Here is a 22,089-nt window from a genome sequence, read left to right as displayed (position 1 = left end):
ACAGCAAGAACACAGGGATGAGCACAGGACAAACTGACAGGGAACAAAGGGAAACACACAGGTATATATACACAGAAAACTAATGACAAGAAGGAGACACGGCTGGAGGAGGAGGACACGGGCAGAAGGAGGGAAATGGGGATTGGCTAACATCAAGGGTGTGGAGGGGAACACTAGGGTGGAGCAATCAAGACTAATACAGAACAGGTGTGAAGGGAAGACTGTTGGAACAGGGAAGGACTAACGAGACAGGTGTGACAGAAAACAGGCGGGAAAACACACAGAGACAGGAAGTAAAAGCAGACACGACACATGAGGAGAGAATCTACAAAATCAAACAGGAAGCAGATTAAACATGAATGATGAACATGAAACAAGGAACACAAACAGAAACCTCCAAAACAAAGTCCATAGGATAACAGAATATAAACAAAAACCCAGGATCATGACAAATGACATTATTTATTTTTCCATAAACACAAATTTGAGGTGAAGCCATGAATTTGATTGAAAAAATAAAGTTCCTTTAAGGGATTATTATTACTTTAAAAAATTCAGGTAATCCATAAAAAACCCTTAGTAGTAAAGATAAGATTGGATCAAACTTAAAGACAGGAAATTAAGTGTTTGATTTTTTTTAACTTCATTGGAGGAGATGACCAAGCAGATAAAGTTTTCTAGCATGTAAGGAAGCCTGTAAGGCACTGCAGTGAGTTTTCTGCACTGAAAGGGCACCCAAGAGGGCACTTCATCATGTTTCCTTGCAAACTGGGTCACAGCAGAGGACACATTATGATGTTTTATCTACTATAGGGGCATCCAAGTGGACCCTGACTCCTGACTTCCCCTGAGTCCTCCTAAAGCATATGGATGAACAAACTGATGCACATGATCATTTTAAAGAGCTGAGGATCAAATACAAAATCAGTCTCAGGTCAATATGAAGGAGGTACGTGTGTGGCCAGAGGGGACCTCTTATGCTCTGAAGGACTGCTTTAACACTACACACTGGGACATTTTCAAACAAGCAGCCTCTCACAATGACCACACAGACATAGAGCAATACACTCAGGCTGTTACAGCATACATCACTAAATGCACTGATGATGTCACTCACACCAAAACTATCACTGTTCGTGCTAACCAGAAGCCATGGATGACAGGAGGGGTTCACAGGCTCCTGAGGGCTCGAGATGCAGCCTTTAGGGCCGGTGACACTGCAGGCCTAGCAACAGCAAGAGCTGACCTGTCCCGTGGAATCAGGGAAGCAAAACTTCAATACAGCAAGAAAATATCTGGACACTTCAGCAACACTAGAGACGCACAGAGTCTCTGGCTTCCACCATCATGAAATGCTTCGAGCAGCTGGTCATGCAGAACATCAAGTCCATCCGTCCGCCCTCCCACGACCTGTTTCAGTTTGCATACAGGTCAAACAGGTCCATAGAGGACGCCATTTCTGCTGCTCTCCATCCAGCCCTCACCCACCTGGACTCAAAGAACTCATACGTGCGAATGCTGTTCCTAGACTTCAGTTCAGCATTCAACACAATCATTCTCCAGCAGCTCATACAAGAACTCAGACACTTGGGACTCAAAACCTCTCTCTGTAACTGGGTGCTGGACTTTCTAACAGGGAGGACACAAAATGTGCGGGTCGGCAGCAACACCTCCAAGACCATCACACTGAGCACAGGGGCTCCGCAGGGGTGTGTGCTCGGCCCACTGCTCTTCACACTGCTGACCCACGACTGTGTGCCAACCCACAGCACCAACCACATCGTCAAGTTTGCGGATCACACGACTGTGGTGGGCCTCATTTCTAACAACCATGAAGCCAACTACAGGAGTGAGGTGAGCCGACTGGTACAGTGGTGTAAGGACAACAATCTCTTCCTCAATGTGGGGAAGACCAAAGAGATTGTTGTGGACTTCAGGAAAAGATTGGTACCCCTCTGCCCTCCCTCACAGACATCTTCAACACCCACCTCACCCGCAGAGCTATCAGCATTGTTGGTGACACCTCCCACCCTTCACACTCCCACTTCAGCCTCCTGCCTTCGGGGAGAAGGTACAGGAGCCTCCGGGCCCACTCCACAAGACTCACAAACAGCTTTATCCACCAGGCTGTAAGGCTGCTGAACTCTGCCCCCCACCCCTGGACTGTAATTCAACCCACTGCACATAAAGACTACCTCTGCTGTTTTGAACATAGACTCACTACATCTGCACCCTGGTGTTATATTATTATATTATATTATATCATATTATATTACAAACTGCTGCTGACTGTCTGTTTTTACACTGTGCACTTTACCTCACTTTGTTTTAACCATTTGCACCATTCTGTATCTGCTGCTGTTAGTCATGTGCACTACATGTACACCATGTACATCCCATAGCTGCTCTAACATGCACCTTGATCACCTTGATTGTACATAGGTTTAGAGTATCTTCTAGAGTGTCTTGTCTTTTAGTTATACCGCTTAGTTTTATCTTTATTTTTACTTGTACATATTGTTTTTTTACTGTATTGTTATTATTATTCCAATTTAGCTTTCTTTTAGCTCTTAAATTGTAAGACATTATACTAGGTGAGAGGAAAACAGCGTTTCAATTCTCTGTATGTCATGCACATATAGCAATTGGCATACACCTTTTGAATTTTGAACTTTAAATGTTGTTGTGAACCTGGACAGCCAACAGAGGGCAGCCTGCATCTATTTATGAGCACAAAGACCTTTGAGAAACTTTTCAAAGACAGAAACAGCAGAGAGATGAGGAACAGAGAGTCACAAGTTTCTCCATGTTCTTCATCAGTCCACAGGGAGATGTAGCCTCTACTTACTTGACTGAAGTGAAAATGGCCTGCTGCAGGTGCAGAGGGTTGGTGAAGAGACTGTGATGAGGATAACTGCTCCAGTGAACACAACACAAGAGTCATCAAGCAGAACCACAATGAATCTAAATCAAACTGAAACAGACTCACAGACGCTCTTCCATATACAGTTTGAAACTTATATTCTTGTCACTTCATTCAGTCTCTTTATGAGGAAGCTGGGAAAGTTACATTCTGGTTGGACTCACTGATATCAAAACATATTTAACAGTGTCTCTACTGACAGCTGCACAAAACATTCATCTTATTTAGAAATATAAAATATGTTTCAACACCACATTACGTTGTGTTCACATTTACTGTTGCTTGATCACATATTTGAACCACAAATGTTTGTGAGGTTTTGTTGATGATAAAAAATGTATTCTTTTATATCACGATATAATTTTGAGTTCCTTACAAATACAAAGACAAAATAATGATATTTATATTTCCATGATGAATCCAAAGCTTTTCATTTCCCACAGAGAGGAGTATCAGATGAAGTTATGAAAGCATTTCATTTCTTTCTGCTCTTCATGAGATTAAAGACCAAACACTTGATGAAGTTATTTATCAGTGAAAGCTTTATTAGCAAAAACATCAGTCATCAACATGACAGTTATGAAGCACACTCACATCTAGCTGCTGAGCTCCACACATTCCTCTCTAAGTTGTTGTTGTCCAACACTTTACAGCAGTGTTGTTCTCTGTCACACAAAGCTTTAGTTTCCTCTACAAACATTCAAACTCAGATTGATCAGAGCAGCAGGTGTGTTCCTCCTGCTCCCCCCACACACAGCTCCTGTCCTGGGCTTCAGCCAGTCCCTCTAGCCCTCACACTGGCTCCTGCGGAGGGACTGGATCTGGCTGTGGCCATGATGGAGGACCCTGCAGGAGTACAGCTCTCCTAACATCCAGCGCTCCTGGCTCAGGCTCAGGGTGCTGCTGCTGCTGTAGCGTCCGCTCTTCTCCTCCTCTGAGCTGCTCAGGACCCCCTCTGTCACCTCTGTACCGTCCACCTCCCAGCTCACCACGGCTCCCTGAGGAGAGTAGCCAGTCAGCAGGCAGGCCAGCGTGGCCGAGCCCCCAGAGAGCTGCTCAGAGGAGGGGGGAAGCAGAGAGACTGAGGGCCTGACCATGGGGCCAGCTGGAGGGGAGAGCAGAGACACACAAGGAGCAGATTAACTTCCACTGTAGGACAGACAGCTGAACATGACACAGTTATGATACATGACAGAGGTTAACACTGCTGTGGATCAGCTGTGTGCACCATACTGTGATCAGACAGAGGAGAGGAGCTGAGACATGGCAGGAAATGAGGGTTTAACTAATAAAACTAAATTAGAAAACTTAGGTTAACTTTGGCTTCGAAAGTAATAAATCTTCATCTGTGGCACTCATCAAAAATATCTACATCATAGACAATATATTGCAACGTTAATTATGTGTACATGGAATTTAAATGTTTAATAACTTTGTATGATTTTCTTTTGTATCAGCTTTATAATGTGTGACAGTAAATAACTTTGTGGTGGAACAAAATGTAACATCTGTGTCCAGTTAAAGACTTTGTCATCTGTCTGTTTCACTTCCTTTTCACCACTTTAAACTAACGAACTGTGAACACAAAGCATAACAGCTTAACTGTATGTACATATAAACTCAATTATATGTTTAAACATCATATTAGATTTCATTTTAACAACTGTGTGAATGTCAAAATCCCAAAATAAGAAAACACATTAATTTACTGAGCAGTAAAATGTCCCTCAGAAAAGTTGAGCAGCCACATTTGGTTTGACACAAGTTAAATTGAAAACCTAATAAGAAGAAATTCAAGTTTTGTGACGTAAATTTAACCATAAAATTATCTCAAGTACAACAAGAATATTTATCTCTGCAGATTTTTTTCCAAACTGTGATATCAGTCAAGCTCAATGAATCACACAAAATATATAAAAAATAAAATAATCATCATAATTTCATAATTTATGGCATTTCTTAAGCAAAATTTGGTACAATATTTATTTGTAGAAATTATAAATCTCTGGTACTTACAGTGAACGATGAGTTTGGTTCCTCCACCAAAAGTGACCCACAGTGATACAAACTCATTAAGTGGCCGTACAAAAACCTCCTGCACTGTGAACAAGCATCTATCCACTGAAAATACTCTCTGATTTTTATAATTACACAGAAACAATTAAACTTTACAGAATCTATGAAGCTTCTTTAATGACATGGAATGAAAATATTGTATAAATAAAGATTATTTCTTGAGTTTTTCTTTACTTTTCTACACCTGACAGAGAAATGATTACAGTCTGTTTGTAAAAAAAACCTCATTTTTCTTCACAGTTTTATATCAGTTAATACATGGTCAAATACCCATGATGCATTTTAAATAATAATGATTTCAAACTAATATTAAAATGAATATAAACATATAATTTCTCTCCATTAAACCCTGTGAGTAAATGAAAGGCAGACAAACAGACATATCATACCAAGCACAGTGAACACAAACTTGTCCTTAAATCCTCAACTGCACTTGTAATATAAATCTTTTCTTCTTTTCCATTAAGATGATAGATGGTGTAAATCCAAGCAGTATTCCTCCTGATTTTGTGTCCCACGTTGCCTTGAGTGTGTTGAGAGCAGAGAAATGATTTCCATAGAGAGGAGGCTTTGCATGGTCAGCTGATCCTCCAGTGAAGTGAGAAGGTTTATAGTCCTGTGAGTTCAACACTGCAGGACTCAGATGTGTCAGTCAACACAGCAGAAAGCACAAGCACCATGACTCTCATCACCATCCTCATCTGGACGCTGGCCTGCTGCTGTTTCACAGGTTCATTCACTCAGCAACATTTCAAACATGATGTGCTGCCTTTTCTCTCATTGATTTCTGCTGATAAATGAATGATTTGTTTTTGTCTGCAGGATGCAGCGCTCAGGTGACTGTGACTCAGCCTCCAGTGGTGACATTTACTCCAGGATCCACTGTCACTCTCACCTGTAAGACCAGCCAAGCTGTTGACAAAGTTTATGATTCTGATTTTAATCAGCATGAAGCTATGTCCTGGTATCAACAGAAATCTGGACAGCCTCCAAAGCTCCTAATAAAATTTGTGAGCACACGTGAATCAGGAACACCACCTCGGTTTAGTGGCAGTGGAAGCAGCTCTGACTTCACTTTGACCATCAGTGGAGTTCAGACTGAAGATGCAGCAGTTTATTACTGTCAGAGTTACCATGAAATAGACGATGCTGCTGTGTTCACACAGTGATTTATCGCTGTACAAAAACCTCCCTCAGTCAGACTGCAGAGACACTGAGCTGTTACAGCAGGAAGTGACTGCAGCTGCTGAAGAGGAAGAGACTCTGACACAGACCACTGAACACAGAGCTGACAGTAACCTCACCAAGCACACACTACATATTCACATTAATATATCCTCATATTTTAAATTTTTATGCAGTTTTCTATCAATTCCTCCTTAACGACAGTGTGAAACAAACATTGCAATGAAAACCAACATGATGCACATTGTTCACAGACAGTAACATCAATAAGTATTAAAATAATTTACTTCAACATTGTGAACACCCAAATTGTGCTTATTCACTGACTTGCACTTGTCTGAACAGATTAATTGAGACTGAGATCAACCTGCTGCATGGATAATGATATCAGGTACAAGCCTGAACTAATCAAAGAATAATCAACTTAATAAAAGTTAAGGTGAAAAGATGAGTTTTCAGTTTGGATTTAAAGGCCTCAACAGAGTCAGACTGTCTGATGTCAATGGTAAATGGACCTGCACTTGTATAGCACCTTTCTAGTCTTCCGACGAGTCAAAGCACTTGAACACTAGGCTACATGCTACATGTCATGTTCACACATTCACACACTGGAGATCGAGGCAGCCGTACATGTTGCCACCTGTTACTCAGCTTTAACACACTAACACACTGCAATAGGGTTCAGTATCTTGCTCAAAGATACTTCGACATGCGGCCTGAAGGAGCCGAGGACCTGACTGCTAATCTTCCAATTAGTGGACGACCTGCTCTACCTCCTGAGCCTCAGCCGCCTCCATGTCCACATGAGGTTATTCCAGAGGATTAATAAGAAAAGACCCTGTGGCCTTCTTTTAACTCTGTGGACAGACAGGAGCTGTGAGAGCGGACAGCATGGGATGGAACATAAAGTTTAAGGGGATCAGACAGATGTGAAGGGGCAGGCCCATTTCATTTTGTAAGTCATCAGAAGCCCCTAAAAGTCTGAGCTGCATTGACAGGGAGCCAATGAGAGGAGGCCAAGATGTGTTTGAAACTGTTTATTATGAAAACCAACATCCCATGGTGTTCATTGTGTTGTGGATTTACAGGGGACGTCTGTGCGCCAAAACATTTCATGACCTGAAACAATATTTTTCTGAATTCTCTCTTTTTTGTGACGTCGCCACGTTACCATTAGAGACCTCAGTTTTGGACACATAAAATAATCCAGAAATGAAATAGTGAATTTTGAAGATGTCCTTGCCTGGGGACATGTCCCCTCTGTCCCCCTCCTTCCAGCTCAGCTAACTGGCTACTGGCTTTAGCTTCATGTTTCTATACAATATGGCAGTGGTATTAAGTTTGATCAAGTATTTAAAGAATCAGTTTGGAACTGTTCTTTTGAGCTTCATCAGGTAAACACCAGTCAACAGTGAGAGTGAAAACACTGCCAGAGACTTTGATAGATTACACACAGTATTTAATGAAGGCTCGACTGAGGAGAATCACAGTTGAACATACAGAGTGTAACACAGAGAGACATAACTACAGCAGAGGTGGAGCAGCCTGACCTCGAGGCCTCCTTCAGGCCTGATACTGATCTGACTGTGACTTTAGGCCCAACTGTCTCCCACGACCTTCACTGACCAAGACTGAGGGTTTCAATACAGCACAAACACCTTCACAAACAGCAGCACAGTTATTAAGAATAGACTCACATCTTCATGCTGAGCTGCACACATTGTCCTCCATTTTCCATCAATGTTGCTCTCTTCATCTCTCATTGAAACTCATCCTTGTATCAACACAACTGTTGTTACAACATCTATCTTCTCATTCAAACAGATTATTACCACAAAACAACAACCCTCGTTGTACACCAAACAAACAAACTCCAATTTATCACTCAACATTTTAATCCTTTATTTAAGAAGGAAACACGTCTTGATGTTGATGTGAAGTTTGGTGAAAAAGATGAGGTAGTTGGGATAAACAGCTGAGTCACTCAGCAGATTCTAAATGAAATACACTATATATCTATCTTCCCATTATCCTAAATGTAACACCTTGTTCTGGATAATAAGAATGACATAAATGCAATTAATGAAGAAAATCAAAGTCAATCAATAACAGGTCATGGTGAGTTCAGTGTTGGTCCAGTTTGCCAGCAGGGGGCGATGTAGATCTGTTAATGAGGACAAAGTCATGTGAGACGATAAAGAAATAAAAAGAAGAATGTTTCAAAGAAGACAACCATGAAAAAAGAACATAGAGTCAAAGTTTTCTACACGGGCTTTGAATGACTGAATGATCCTCAAGATGAAGATGATGAACTCTCACTGCATCTGCTTTTTCTGTTTCATAAGGAGAGGTGTGTGTTTGCCTTCTGACGACACCTGACAGACAAACAATTACAGTCTGTTTGTAACAACGTCATTTTTTTCAAAGGTTTTTAGTCGGGATACATGGTCAAATACAAATTATGTCTTTTAAATATCATACCAAGCACAGTGAACACAAACTTCTCCTTAAATCCTCAACTGCACTTGTAATATAAATCTTTTCTTCTTTTCCATTAAGATGATAGATGGTGTAAATCCAAGCAGTATTCCTCCTGATTTTGTGTCCCACGTTGCCTTGAGTGTGTTGAGAGCAGAGAAATGATTTCCATAGAGAGGAGGCTTTGCATGGTCAGCTGATCCTCCAGTGAAGTGAGAAGGTTTATAGTCCTGTGAGTTCAACACTGCAGGACTCAGATGTGTCAGTCAACACAGCAGAAAGCACAAGCACCATGACTCTCATCACCATCCTCATCTGGACGCTGGCCTGCTGCTGTTTCACAGGTTCATTCACTCAGCAACATTTCAAACATGATGTGCTGCCTTTTCTCTCATTGATTTCTGCTGATAAATGAATGATTTGTTTTTGTCTGCAGGATGCAGCGCTCAGGTGACTGTGACTCAGCCTCCAGTGGTGACATTTACACCAGGATCCACTGTCACTCTCACCTGTAAGACCAGCCAACCTGTTTACATCTGTAATGGTGTTGATTTATGCATTTTTTGGTATCAACATAAATCTGGACAGCCTCCAAAGCTCCTAATAAGACATCGTAGTACACGTCATTCAGGAACACCAGCTCGGTTTAGTGGCAGTGGAAGCAGCTCTGACTTCACTTTGGCCATCAGTGGAGTTCAGACTGAAGATGCAGCAGTTTATTACTGTCAGAGTGTTAATAGTGGCCCAGTGTTCACACAGTGATTTATCGCCGTACAAAAACCTCCCTCAGTCAGACTGCAGAGACACTGAGCTGTTACAACAGGAACCAACTGCAGCTGCTGAAGAGGAAGAGACTCTGACACAGACCACTGAACACAGAGCTGACAGTAACCTCACCAAGCACAAGCCTCAATGTGATCTTTGTTTCCAAGATCAATTTATTATTTTTACAATTTACAGTTTGGAGCAGTGACTTCTTCTTCTCTAGTTTTCCTTGCAGCATTATCACCCTGACTTTGGTTCAGAGTGATCAGGCCTCAGACTGCAACAGGGTTGTTCATGTCCCAGTTCAGAAAATCAGGATTTAAAAACAAAAAAACAAAACTAGTACAGTTGTGTTCAAAATAATAGCAGTCCAACATGACAAACCAGATCAGTCACTGTTTTTGGTAGAAATTATATTCCTGCATGGCAAATAATTTACTAGTACTGTAGGTGTAAAACAGTTATAGAGAACTAACGGACTCAAGAGCCATGACATGTACGCTGCTGATTCTGCGTAACTGAATCATTAATTGAAAGGAGCGTGTTCAAAATAATGGCAGTGTGGAGTTTAATTAGTGAGGTCATTCATTCTGTGAAAAAACAGGTGTCAAACAGGTGGCCGTTATTCAAGGATGAAGGCAGCAAATGTTGCACATGCTGGTTATAGTGAATTTCTCTCTGAAAGTCTGAGTGAAATGGGTCGTTCCAGACATTGTTCAGAAGAACAGCGTACTCTGATTAAGAAGTTGATTGGAGAGGGGAAAACATATAAAGAAGTGCTGAAAATGATGCTCAGCTAAAATGATCTCAAACACTTTAAAATGGCAACCAAAACTAGAAAGACGTGGAAGAAAACAGTAAACTACCATCCGAATGGATGGAAGAATAGCCAAAATGGCAACGACTCAACAAATGATGAGCTCCAGGGAGATCAAAGAAGGTCTAAAGTTACCTGTGAGTACTGTAACAATTAGAAGACACCTATGTGAAGCCAAGCTATCGGCAAGAAGCCCTGGCAAAGTCCCATTGTTGCAACAATGGACATGTGCTGAAGAGGTTACAATTTGCCAAAGAACACATTGACTGGCCTAAAGAGAAATGGCACAACATTTTGTGGACTGATGAAAGCAAGATTGTTCTTTCTGGGTCTAGGGGCCGCAGACAGTTTGTCAGACGACCCCCAAACACTGAATTCAAGCCACAGTACACTGTGAAGACTGAAGCCTGGTGGCGCAAGCATCATGATATTGGGATGTTTCTCATACTATGGTGTCGGGCCTATTATTTACATACCAGGGATCATGGATCAGAATAGTTGAAGAGGTCATGTTGCCTTATGTCAAAGAAGAAATGCCCTTGAAATGGGTGTTTCAACAAGACAACGACCCCAAACACACCAGTAAGCAAACAGCATCTTGGTTACAGACCAACAAGATTAACGTTATGGAGCGGCCAGCCCAATCCCCGCACCTTAATACAATAGAAAACTTGTGGGGTGACATCAAAAATGCTGTTTCTGAGGCAAAACCAAGAAATGCAGAGGAATTGTGGAATGCAGTCCAATCGTCCTGGGCTGGAACGCCTGTTCACAGGTACCAGAAGTTGGTCGACTCCATGCAACACAGATGTGAAACAGCTCTCAGAAACAGTGGCTATACAACTAAATATTAGTTCAGTGATTCACTGGAAAGCTAAATCTTCAAGCATTTTTCAGGTTAAACAGTAAATGTGTGAGTTTGTAAAGGAAAATACAGACACTGCTATTTTTTGAACAGCCGAATATTGATTTTTTCTTCATTTTCTTTAAAGTAATGACACATTTGATTCATGTTTTGATTTGGAATAGAATGTGCAGTGTTCCCAATGCATTTGCATGTATGGAAATAAAAACTATCACAAGGATTTTGGGCTTTACTCACTTTTTTAAACACTGCTATTATTTTGAACACAACTGTATTGTCAGGATAATGAATGTGGCTGTGGAGGGAAATCCAGGGGATGGAAGCTGATGGCAGGGAAACAACACAAGATTGGAGGTTTGGCTGGCTGGGAGAGTGGCAGAGGGTCAAACAGGCAGGCAGGCAGGAGGTGATCCTATGATGGAGGAAAACACAGGGTAAGTATCCACAAAAAAATACACAAGCAAAAGTCTAAGTTGAATTGACAGTTCAACAGAGGTCTGAAGCGTGACTGTACCACACTGGTAGACATAATGACATGGTGAGGACTGGAGAGGCGAGCCGGTGTTTTATACTGCAGGGTTGATTACTGGATGGTTCTCAGGTGAGCAGCAGGGAGCAGGTGAGTTGCATGAATGTAATCAGGAACCCAGGAGAGTGAGGGAGTTGTCACGCTCACAGCACAGACACACAGAGAGACAGACAGGGGAAAAGAGCCAAAGGCCAAATACAAAATGAATCTCGTCAATTTAAAGATGTTGTGAGCCTGGACAGCCAGCAAAGGGCAGCCTGCATCTATTTATGAGCACAAAGACCTTTGAGAAACTTTCAAAGACAGAAACAGCAGAGAGATGAGGAACAGAGAGTCAAAAGTTTCTCCATGTTCTTCATCAGTTCACAGGGAGATGTAGCCTCTACTTCCTCCACCTCATCTCTCCCTCTCTGTTTCACATGGACAGGTGTGCCCAGATGTGTTTTGCATGACTTTAATGCATCACTGCTCCTCACAGTTTTAAGTTCTCATGTCACAGAGAGTCTGAACTGTTTTCATGCACTCACACTGAAAACTGCATCAGGATGATGTTGACAATAACTCTGCTTGTCATGTTGGGTTTTCTGAGTCAGGGTGAGAGGTTCTGAAAATGTGTCTGACATTGTGGCTTTGATTAATGTCTAATTTATTATATTCTAAACTGCTGTTACTCAAGGTTTATATTTCATTTCTCATTTCAGAGTCTTCTGCCAACAATTTTCTGACTCAGACTGACAAATCCAAGTCTGTTAGTCTTGGAGGGACTGTGACCATCAGCGCCACAGGGAGTTCAAATATTGGCGGTGATCTCAGTTGGTACCTTCAGAAACCTGGACAGGCTCCCAAACTTCTCATATACAGTTCATCAACTCTCTTCTCTGGAACTCCGTCTCGATTCAGTGGCAGTAGATCTGGTTCTCACTACACTTTAACCATCAGTGACTTTAAGGCTGAAAATGTTGGAGATTATTACTGTCTGGGTGACCATGGTAGTGGAGTCTTCACACAGTGATTTGTCGTCGTACAAAAACCTCCTTCAGTTTGACTGAAGTGAAAACGGCCTGCTGCAGGTGCAGAGGGTTGGTGAAGAGACTGTGATGAGGATAACTGGTCCAGTGAACACAACACAAGAGTCATCAAGCAGAACCACAATGAATATAAATCAAACTGAAACAGACTCACAGACGCTCTTCCATATACAGTTTGAAACTTATATTCTAGTCACTTCATTCAGTCTCTTGATGAGGAAGCTGGGAAAGTTACATTCTGGTTGGACTCACTGATATCAAAACATATTTAACAGTGTCTCTACTGACAGCTGCACAAAACATTCATCTTATTTAGAAATATAAAATATGTTTCAACACCACATTACGTTGTGTTCACATTTACTGTTGCTTGATCACATATTTGAACCACAAATGTTTTTGAGGTTTTGTTGATGATAAAAAATGGTTTCTTTTTTATATCACGATATAATTTTGAGTTCCTTACAAATACAAAGACAAAATAATGATATTTATATTTCCATGATGAATCCAAAGCTTTTCATTTCCCACAGAGAGGAGTATCAGATGAAGTTATGAAAGCATTTCATTTCTTTCTGCTCTTCATGAGATTAAAGACCAAAGACTTGATGAAGTTATTTATCAGTGAAAGCTTTATTAGCAAAAACATCAGTCATCAACATGACAGTTATGAAGCACACTCACATCTAGCTGCTGAGCTCCACACATTCCTCTCTAAGTTGTTGTTGTCCAACACTTTACAGCAGTGTTGTTCTCTGTCACACAAAGCTTTAGTTTCCTCTACAAACATTCAAACTCAGATTGATCAGAGCAGCAGGTGTGTTCCTCCTGCTCCCCCCACACACAGCTCCTGTCCTGGGCTTCAGCCAGTCCCTCTAGCCCTCACACTGGCTCCTGCGGAGGGACTGGATCTGGCTGTGGCCATGATGGAGGACCCTGCAGGAGTACAGCTCTCCTAACATCCAGCGCTCCTGGCTCAGGCTCAGGGTGCTGCTGCTGCTGTAGCGTCCGCTCTTCTCCTCCTCTGAGCTGCTCAGGACCCCCTCTGTCACCTCTGTACCGTCCACCTCCCAGCTCACCACGGCTCCCTGAGGAGAGTAGCCAGTCAGCAGGCAGGCCAGCGTGGCCGAGCCCCCAGAGAGCTGCTCAGAGGAGGGGGGAAGCAGAGAGACTGAGGGCCTGACCATGGGGCCAGCTGGAGGGGAGAGCAGAGACACACAAGGAGCAGATTAACTTCCACTGTAGGACAGACAGCTGAACATGACACAGTTATGATACATGACAGAGGTTAACACTGCTGTGGATCAGCTGTGTGCACCATACTGTGATCAGACAGAGGAGAGGAGCTGAGACATGACAGGAAATGAGGCTTTGACTAATAAAACTAAATTAGAAAACTTGATGTCATTTTGGCTTCGAAAGTAATAAATCTTCATCTGTGGCACTCATCAAAAATATCTACATCATAGACAATATATTGCAACGTTAATTATGTGTACATGGAATTTAAATGTTGAATAACTTTGTATGATTTTCTTTTGTATCAGCTTTATAATGTGTGACAGTAAATAACTTTGTGGTGGAACAAAATGTAACATCTGTGTCCAGTTAAAGACTTTGTCATCTGTCTGTTTCACTTCCTTTTCACCACTTTAAACTAACGAACTGTGAACACAAACCACAGCTTAACTGTATAAACTCAATTATATGTTTAAACATCATATTAGATTTCATTTTAACAACTGTGTGAATATAAAAATCCCAAAATAAGAAAACACATTAATTTACTGAGCAGTAAAATGTCCCTCAGACAAGTTGAGCAGCCACATTTGGTTTGACACAAGTTAAATTGAAAACAAAATAAGAAGAAATTTAACTTTTGTGATGTAAATTTAACCATAAAATTATCTCTAAAACAACAAGAATATTTATCTCTGCAGATTTTTTTTCCAAACTGTGATATCAATCAAGCTCAATGAATCACACAAAATATATAAAAAATAAAATAATCATCATAATTTCATAATTTATGGCATTTCTTAAGCAAAATTTGGTATAATATTTATTTGTAGAAATTATAAATCTCTGGTACTTACAGTGAACGATGAGTTTGGTTCCTCCACCAAAAGTCCACCACAGTGATACAAACTCATTAAGTGGCCGTACAAAAACCTCCTGCACTGTGAACAAGCATCTATCCACTGAAAATACTCTCTGATTTTTATAATTACAGAGAGAAAATTAAACTTTACTGAATCTACAAAGCTTCCTTAATGACATGGAATTAAAATATTGTATAAATAAAGATTATTTCTTGAGTTTTTCTTCACTTTTCTACACCTGACAGAGAAATGATTACAGTCTGTTTGTAAAAAAAAGTCATTTGTCTTCACAGTTTTATATGAGTTAATACATGGTCAAATACCCATGATGCATTTTAAATAATAATGATTTCAAACTAATATGAAAATGAATATAAACATATAATTTATCTCCATTAAACCCTGTGAGTAAATGAAAGGCAGACAAACAGACATATCATACCAAGCACAGTGAACATAAACTTGTCCTTAAATCCTCAACTGCACTTGTAATATAAATCTTTTCTTCTTTTCCATTAAGATGATAGATGGTGTAAATCCAAGCAGTATTCCTCCTGATTTTGTGTCCCACATTGCCTTGAGTGTGTTGAGAGCAGAGAAATGATTTCCATAGAGAGGAGGCTTTGCATGGTCAGCTGATCCTCCAGTGAAGTGAGAAGGTTTATAGTCCTGTGAGTTCAACACTGCAGGACTCAGATGTGTCAGTCAACACAGCAGAAAGCACAAGCACCATGACTCTCATCACCATCCTCATCTGGACGCTGGCCTGCTGCTGTTTCACAGGTTCATTCACTCAGCAACATTTCAAACATGATGTGCTGCCTTTTCTCTCATTGATTTCTGCTGATAAATGAATGATTTGTTTTTGTCTGCAGGATGCAGCGCTCAGGTGACTGTGACTCAGCCTCCAGTGGTGACATTTACTCCAGGATCCACTGTCACTCTCACCTGTAAAACTAGCCAAGCCGTTGCCAGAGATAGTAATGGAGATTGGTTGTTCTGGTATCAACAGAAATCTGGACAGTCTCCAAAGCTCCTAATATATTTGGTGAGCACACGTGAATCAGGAACACCAGCTCGGTTTAGTGGCAGTGGAAGCAGCTCTGACTTCACTTTGACCATCAGTGGAGTTCAGACTGAAGATGCAGCAGTTTATTACTGTCAGAGTTACCACTACATCAACAGTGTTAATGTGTTCACACAGTGATTTATCGCTGTACAAAAACCTCCCTCAGTCAGACTGCAGAGACACTGAGCTGTTACAGCAGGAAGCGACTGCAGCTGCTGAAGAGGAAGAGACTCTGACACAGACCACTGAACACAGAGCTGACAGTAACCTCACCAAGCACACACTACATATTCACATTAATATATCCTCATATTTTATATTTTTATGCAGTTTTCTATCAATTCCTCCTTAAAGACAGTGTGAAACAAACATTGCAATGAAAACCAACATGATGCACATTGTTCACAGACAGTAACATCAGTAAGTATTAAAATAATTCACTTCAACATTGTGAACATCCAAATTGTGATTATTCACTAACTTGCACTTGTCTGAACAGATTAATTGAGACTGAGATCAACCTGCTGCATGGATAATGATATCAGGTACAAGCCTGAACTAATCAAAGAATAATCAACTTAATAAAAGTTAAGGTGAAAAGATGAGTTTTCAGTTTGGATTTAAAGGCCTCAACAGAGTCAGACTGTCTGATGTCAATGGTAAATGGACCTGCACTTGTATAGCACCTTTCTAGTCTTCCGACGAGTCAAAGCACTTGAACACTAGGCTACATGCTACATGTCACGTTCACACACTCTCACAGCACAGTTTAGGGTTCAGTATCTTGCTCAAGGATACTTCGACATGCGGCCTGAAGGAGCCGAGGATCTGACTGCTAATCTTCCAATTAGTGGACGACCTGCTCTACCTCCTGAGCCTCAGCCGCCTCCATGTCCACATGAGGTTATTCCAGAGGATTAATAAGAAAAGACCCTGTGGCCTTCTTTAAACTATGTGGACAGACAGGAGCTGTGAGAGCGGACAGCATGGGATGGAACATAAAGTCTAAGGGGATCAGACAGATGTGAAGGGGCAGGCCCATTTCATTTTGTAAGTCATCAGAACGCCCTAAAAGTCTGAGCTGCATTGACAGGGAGCCAATGAGAGGAGGCCAAGATCTGTTTGAAACTGTTTATTATGAAAACCAACATCCCATGGTGTTCATTGTGCTGTGGATTTACAGGGGACGTCTGTGCGCCAAAACATTTCATGACCTGAAACAATATTTTTCTGAATTCTCTCTTTTTTGTGACGTTGCCACGTTACCATTAGAGACCTCAGTTTTGGACACATCAAATAATCCAGAAATGAAATAGAGAGTTTTGAAGATGTCCTTGCCTGGGGACATGTCCCCTTTGTCCCCCTCCTTCCAGCTAAGCTAACTGGCTACTGGCTTTAGCTTCATGTTTCTATACAATATGACAGTGGTATTAAGTTTGATCAAGTATTTAAAGAATCAGTTTGAAACTGTTCTTTTGAGCTTCATCAGGTAAACACCAGTCAACAGTGAGAGTGAAAACACTGCCAGAGACTTTGATAGATTACACACAGTATTTAATGAAGGCTCGACTGAGGAGAATCACAGTTGAACATACAGAGTGTAACACAGAGAAACATAACTACAGCAGAGGTGGAGCAGCCTGACCTCGAGGCCTCCTTCAGGCCTGATACTGATCTGACTGTGACTTTAGGCCCAACTGTCTCCCACGACCTTCACTGACCAAGACTGAGGGTTTCAATACAGCACAAACACCTTCACAAACAGCAGCAGCAGTTATTAAGAATAGACTCACATCTTCATGCTGAGCTGCACACATTGTCCTCCATTTTCCATCAATGTTGCTCTCTTCACCTCTCATTGAAACTCATCCTTGTATCAACACAACTGTTGTTACAATATTTATCTTCTCATTCAAACAGATTGTTACCACAAAACAACAACCCACGTTGTACACCAAACAAACAAACTCCAATTTATCACTCAACATTTTAATCCTTTATTTAAGGAGGAAACACGTCTTGATGTTGATGTGAAGTTTGGTGAAAAAGATGAGGTAGTTGTGATAAACAGCTGAGTCACTCAGCAGATTCTAAATGAAATACACTATATATCTATCTTCCCATTATCCTAAATGTAACACCTTGTTCTGGATAATAAGAATGACATAAATGCAATTAATGAAGAAAATCAAAGTCAATCAATAACAGGTCATGGTGAGTTCAGTGTTGGTTCAGTTTGCCAGCAGGGGGCGATGTAGATCTGTTAATGAGGATAAAGTCATGTGAGACGATAAAGAAATAAAAAGAAGAATGTTTCAAAGAAGACAACCATGAAAAAAGAACATAGAGTCAAAGTTTTCTACACGGGTTTTGAATGACTGAATGATCCTCAAGATGAAGATGATGAACTCTCACTGCATCTGCTTTTTCTGTTTCATAAGGAGAGGTGTGTGTTTGCCTTCTGACGACACCTGACAGACAAACAATTACAGTCTGTTTGTAACAACGTCATTTTTTTCAAAGGTTTTTAGTCGGGATACATGGTCAAATACAAATTATGTCTTTTAAATAATAATGATTGACAAACTCAAAGATGGTGTAAATCCAAGCAGTATTCCTCCTGATTTTGTGTCCCACGTTGCCTTGAGTGTGTTGAGAGCAGAGAAATGATTTCCATAGAGAGGAGGCTTTGCATGGTCAGCTGATCCTCCAGTGAAGTGAGAAGGTTTATAGTCCTGTGAGTTCAACACTGCAGGACTCAGATGTGTCAGTCAACACAGCAGAAAGCACAAGCACCATGACTCTCATCACCATCCTCATCTGGACGCTGGCCTGCTGCTGTTTCACAGGTTCATTCACTCAGCAACATTTCAAACATGATGTGCTGCCTTTTCTCTCATTGATTTCTGCTGATAAATGAATGATTTGTTTTTGTCTGCAGGATGCAGCGCTCAGGTGACTGTGACTCAGCCTCCACTGGTGACATTTACTCCAGGATCCACTGTCACTCTCACCTGTAAGACCAGCCAAGCTGTTGCCACAGGTTATGATTCTGATTTAAATGAACATGAAGCTATGTTCTGGTATCAACAGAAATCTGGACAGCCTCCAAAGCTCCTAATAAAATTGGTGAGCGCACGTGAATCAGGAACACCAGCTCGGTTTAGTGGCAGTGGAAGCAGCTCTGACTTCACTTTGACCATCAGTGGAGTTCAGACTGAAGATGCAGCAGTTTATTACTGTCAGAGTTACCATGAAATAGACGATGCTGATGTGTTCACACAGTGATTCATCGCTGTACAAAAACCTCCCTCAGTCAGACTGCAGAGACACTGAGCTGTTACAGCAGGAGGCGACTGCAGCTGCTGAAGAGGAAGAGACTCTGACACAGACCACTGAACACAGAGCTGACAGTAACCTCACCAAGCACACACTACATATTCACATCAATAAATTGGCTTATTTCATATATGTCTGTGCACTTTCATTTGTATTCTATGTCAAGAAGTTATGACAAGCAACATCCCATAATGTTAATTTTCCAGAAAGACATATCATCAGAATTTATAAAGTCTATGTAATCTAGAATCCAAATATACATAAACATGTTATTTTTCCATTTTACAAAATAGATTCAACATTTCAGAAATATACATTGTGCCTACTTGCTGACAGACACCACTCTCACATCTGTCCATTAAATATGAAGCTAGGCAGCAACAGTTTAGCTTAGCTTAGCATAAAGACTTGAAACAGAGGTAAACAGCTAGCCTGGTTCTGTCTAACGTTAACTAAAACCACCTCCCAGCTCCTCTAAAGCTCACCAGTTAAAATGTAATATTTTTGTTTAATCATCACAAATAACAGAGAAGAAAATCAGCTTGTTGTGGTTTTACAGGAGTACATACTGGAAACAATGGGTTCGTTAGGAAATCCTCACTCCAAGTGCTGGAGTGCACTCTGGCACAAACTGGACCATCTGTAAAGTTGGAGCGCTGTTAGAAAGTAGCGCTCGGTTATTCAGAACACCACACTCTCGGAGCAGCAGAGCATACTCTGGGCGCTCTGTCTGGGGAAACGGAGCAGCAGAGCAACAAGTCATTAACTTAATGGTTTGTAACTCATGTAGAAGAACAACGCTCTGTTTCTTCCAACAACAGCGCTCTCATTTTATAGTCGAGCGTCAGATTGTATTTCTGAACACACAGGTAACCAGTGGAGACTTTGATTTCTTTGCACAGATCAAATAAACCGGAAATCAAATAGGCTCGTGAGTTTTGGAGGAACTGATTGGCTGATCTTCTTGTCAAAGGACAGGCACCCTTTTCCCCTGCTTCCAGTCTGTATGCTAAGCTAAGCTAACTGGCTTCAGCTTTATATTAACCATATGATATGAGAGTCTCATCATGAAGTTGAATGAGTCTGTTTCCTGCAATACTAAACTCAAGGGCCGGCCCTAGACTTTTGGGGGCCCAAAGTGGACTTTGTGGGGCCCTCCTCAGAGTAAGCTGTCGCCACTTCACATGGCACTAAACCAGCTCATGTGAACTGTAGTCTAAGCACTTATTATTACAAATAAGCATGTAAAGAGTAAAGTGGGACCTATTAGCAGCAACAGTATCTTTACAGTAAATACAGTGTTTGTCTATTTGTCCCTGAACCCCATGAATGGTCCATCTCAGGCCTTTTGCTCGACCCAGTGAACTTGATGCATATTTTAGTGTCACGCTCTCGGTGGAAAGGGCTGACTCTTACCTGTCTGAAAACATATCCCAGCTGACACTGGGCGAGTTCACCCAGGACAGGTCGCCAGACTATCACAGAGCTGACACACAGAGACAGACAATTTTAGGTCACCAGTTAACCTGACCTGCGTGTGTTTGGACTGTGGCAGGAAGCCAGAAAACCTGGAGAAAACCCACACTGACATGGGTAGACTCACATATGTGTTACTACTTGGAAACATTGTGTCTACTCTCCCTTCAAGCAGCCTGAAATACACTGAGGTCAGACAGGTTAACATCACATTGTCGTGCAACACCTGAATCAGGTCAAGAGACATACATCACAATGAAAGGAATGAAGACACTCCAACAATCAAATTGTGTCAGATCATAGTGAGTTCGGTGTTGATCCAATGTGCCAGCAGGGGGTGCTATAGACCTGTTAATGAAAACGTGATGTGAGACTATAAAGAAATAAGAGTTTTGATGAAGAGAAGAACCATAAAAACAGCACAAAATCAAACTTTTTGAGATGGGCTTTCAACGGCCGAATAATCCTCAAGATGATGAACTGTTGCAGTGTAGCAGTTAATACATGGTAAAATACCCATGATGCATTCAGTCTGTTGAGAGCAGAGAAATGATTTCCATAGAGAGGAGGCTTTGCATGGTCAGCTGATCCTCCAGTGAAGTGAGAAGGTTTATAGTCCTGTGAGTTCAACACTGCAGGACTCAGATGTGTCAGTCAACACAGCAGAAAGCACAAGCACCATGACTCTCATCACCATCCTCATCTGGACGCTGGCCTGCTGCTGTTTCACAGGTTCATTCACTCAGCAACATTTCAAACATGATGTGCTGCCTTTTCTCTCATTGATTTCTGCTGATAAATGAATGATTTGTTTTTGTCTGCAGGATGCAGCGCTCAGGTGACTGTGACTCAGCCTCCAGTGGTGACATTTACTCCAGGATCTACTGTCACTCTCACCTGTCAAATAATCCCAGAAGATGATGGAAGTGACTGGCTGCATTGGTATCAACATAAATCTGGACAGCCTCCAAAGCTCCTAATATCATATGTGAGCACACGTGAATCAGGAACACCAGCTCGGTTTAGTGGCAGTGGAAGCAGCTCTGACTTCACTTTGACCATCAGTGGAGTTCAGACTGAAGATGCAGCAGTTTATTACTGTCAGAGTGTACACTTCATCAACAGTGCTTATGTGTTCACACAGTGATTTATCACCGTACAAAAACCTCCCTCAGTCAGACTGCAGAGACACTGAGCTGTTACAGCAGGAAGCAACTGCAGCTGCTGAAGAGGAAGAGACTCTGACACAGACCACTGAACACAGAGCTGACAGTAACCTCACCAAGCACACACTACATAATATAACAATAACAATATATTGTCACATATTATATGTTCTTGCAAACTTTTGTTTCTATTCCATGTCAAAAATGTATGAACCAGCATCATGTTATGTCCATTTTACACAGACAGTAGTACAATTACAATTCATAAGAC

The 22,089-nt window shown here is 41.4% G+C and overlaps 1 pseudogene and 3 gene segments (V, D, J or C); 2 read left to right on the top strand and 2 right to left on the bottom strand.

Annotated features, from left to right (window-relative positions):
- Nucleotides 1-22,089, top strand: part of LOC117266944 (Ig kappa chain V-III region MOPC 63-like) — a 305,866-nt gene that overhangs the window by 191,678 nt on the left and 92,099 nt on the right.
- LOC144466973 (Ig kappa chain V-III region MOPC 63-like) overlaps nucleotides 1-22,089 on the top strand; it is a 215,713-nt gene that overhangs the window by 110,702 nt on the left and 82,922 nt on the right.
- On the bottom strand, nucleotides 3,443-4,976 carry LOC144466982 (Ig lambda-1 chain C region pseudogene; annotated as a pseudogene). Its single transcript, XR_013493374.1, has 2 exons — nucleotides 4,940-4,976; nucleotides 3,443-4,028 (listed from the first exon to the last, which is right to left on the bottom strand). The product of XR_013493374.1 is annotated as an Ig lambda-1 chain C region pseudogene (transcript).
- Nucleotides 13,276-22,089, bottom strand: part of LOC144466972 (Ig kappa chain V-III region MOPC 63-like) — an 83,003-nt gene continuing 74,189 nt past the window's right edge. Inside the window, 2 exon segments of the V gene segment in view lie at nucleotides 13,276-13,861; nucleotides 14,763-14,800. Of these exon segments, the coding sequence occupies nucleotides 13,542-13,861; nucleotides 14,763-14,800 (358 nt within the window).

The sequence above is a fragment of the Epinephelus lanceolatus genome, chromosome 15 (assembly GCF_041903045.1).
Source record: "Epinephelus lanceolatus isolate andai-2023 chromosome 15, ASM4190304v1, whole genome shotgun sequence".
Lineage (NCBI taxonomy): Eukaryota > Metazoa > Chordata > Actinopteri > Perciformes > Serranidae > Epinephelus > Epinephelus lanceolatus.
This window is presented reverse-complemented; position numbering and strand designations above follow the sequence as displayed.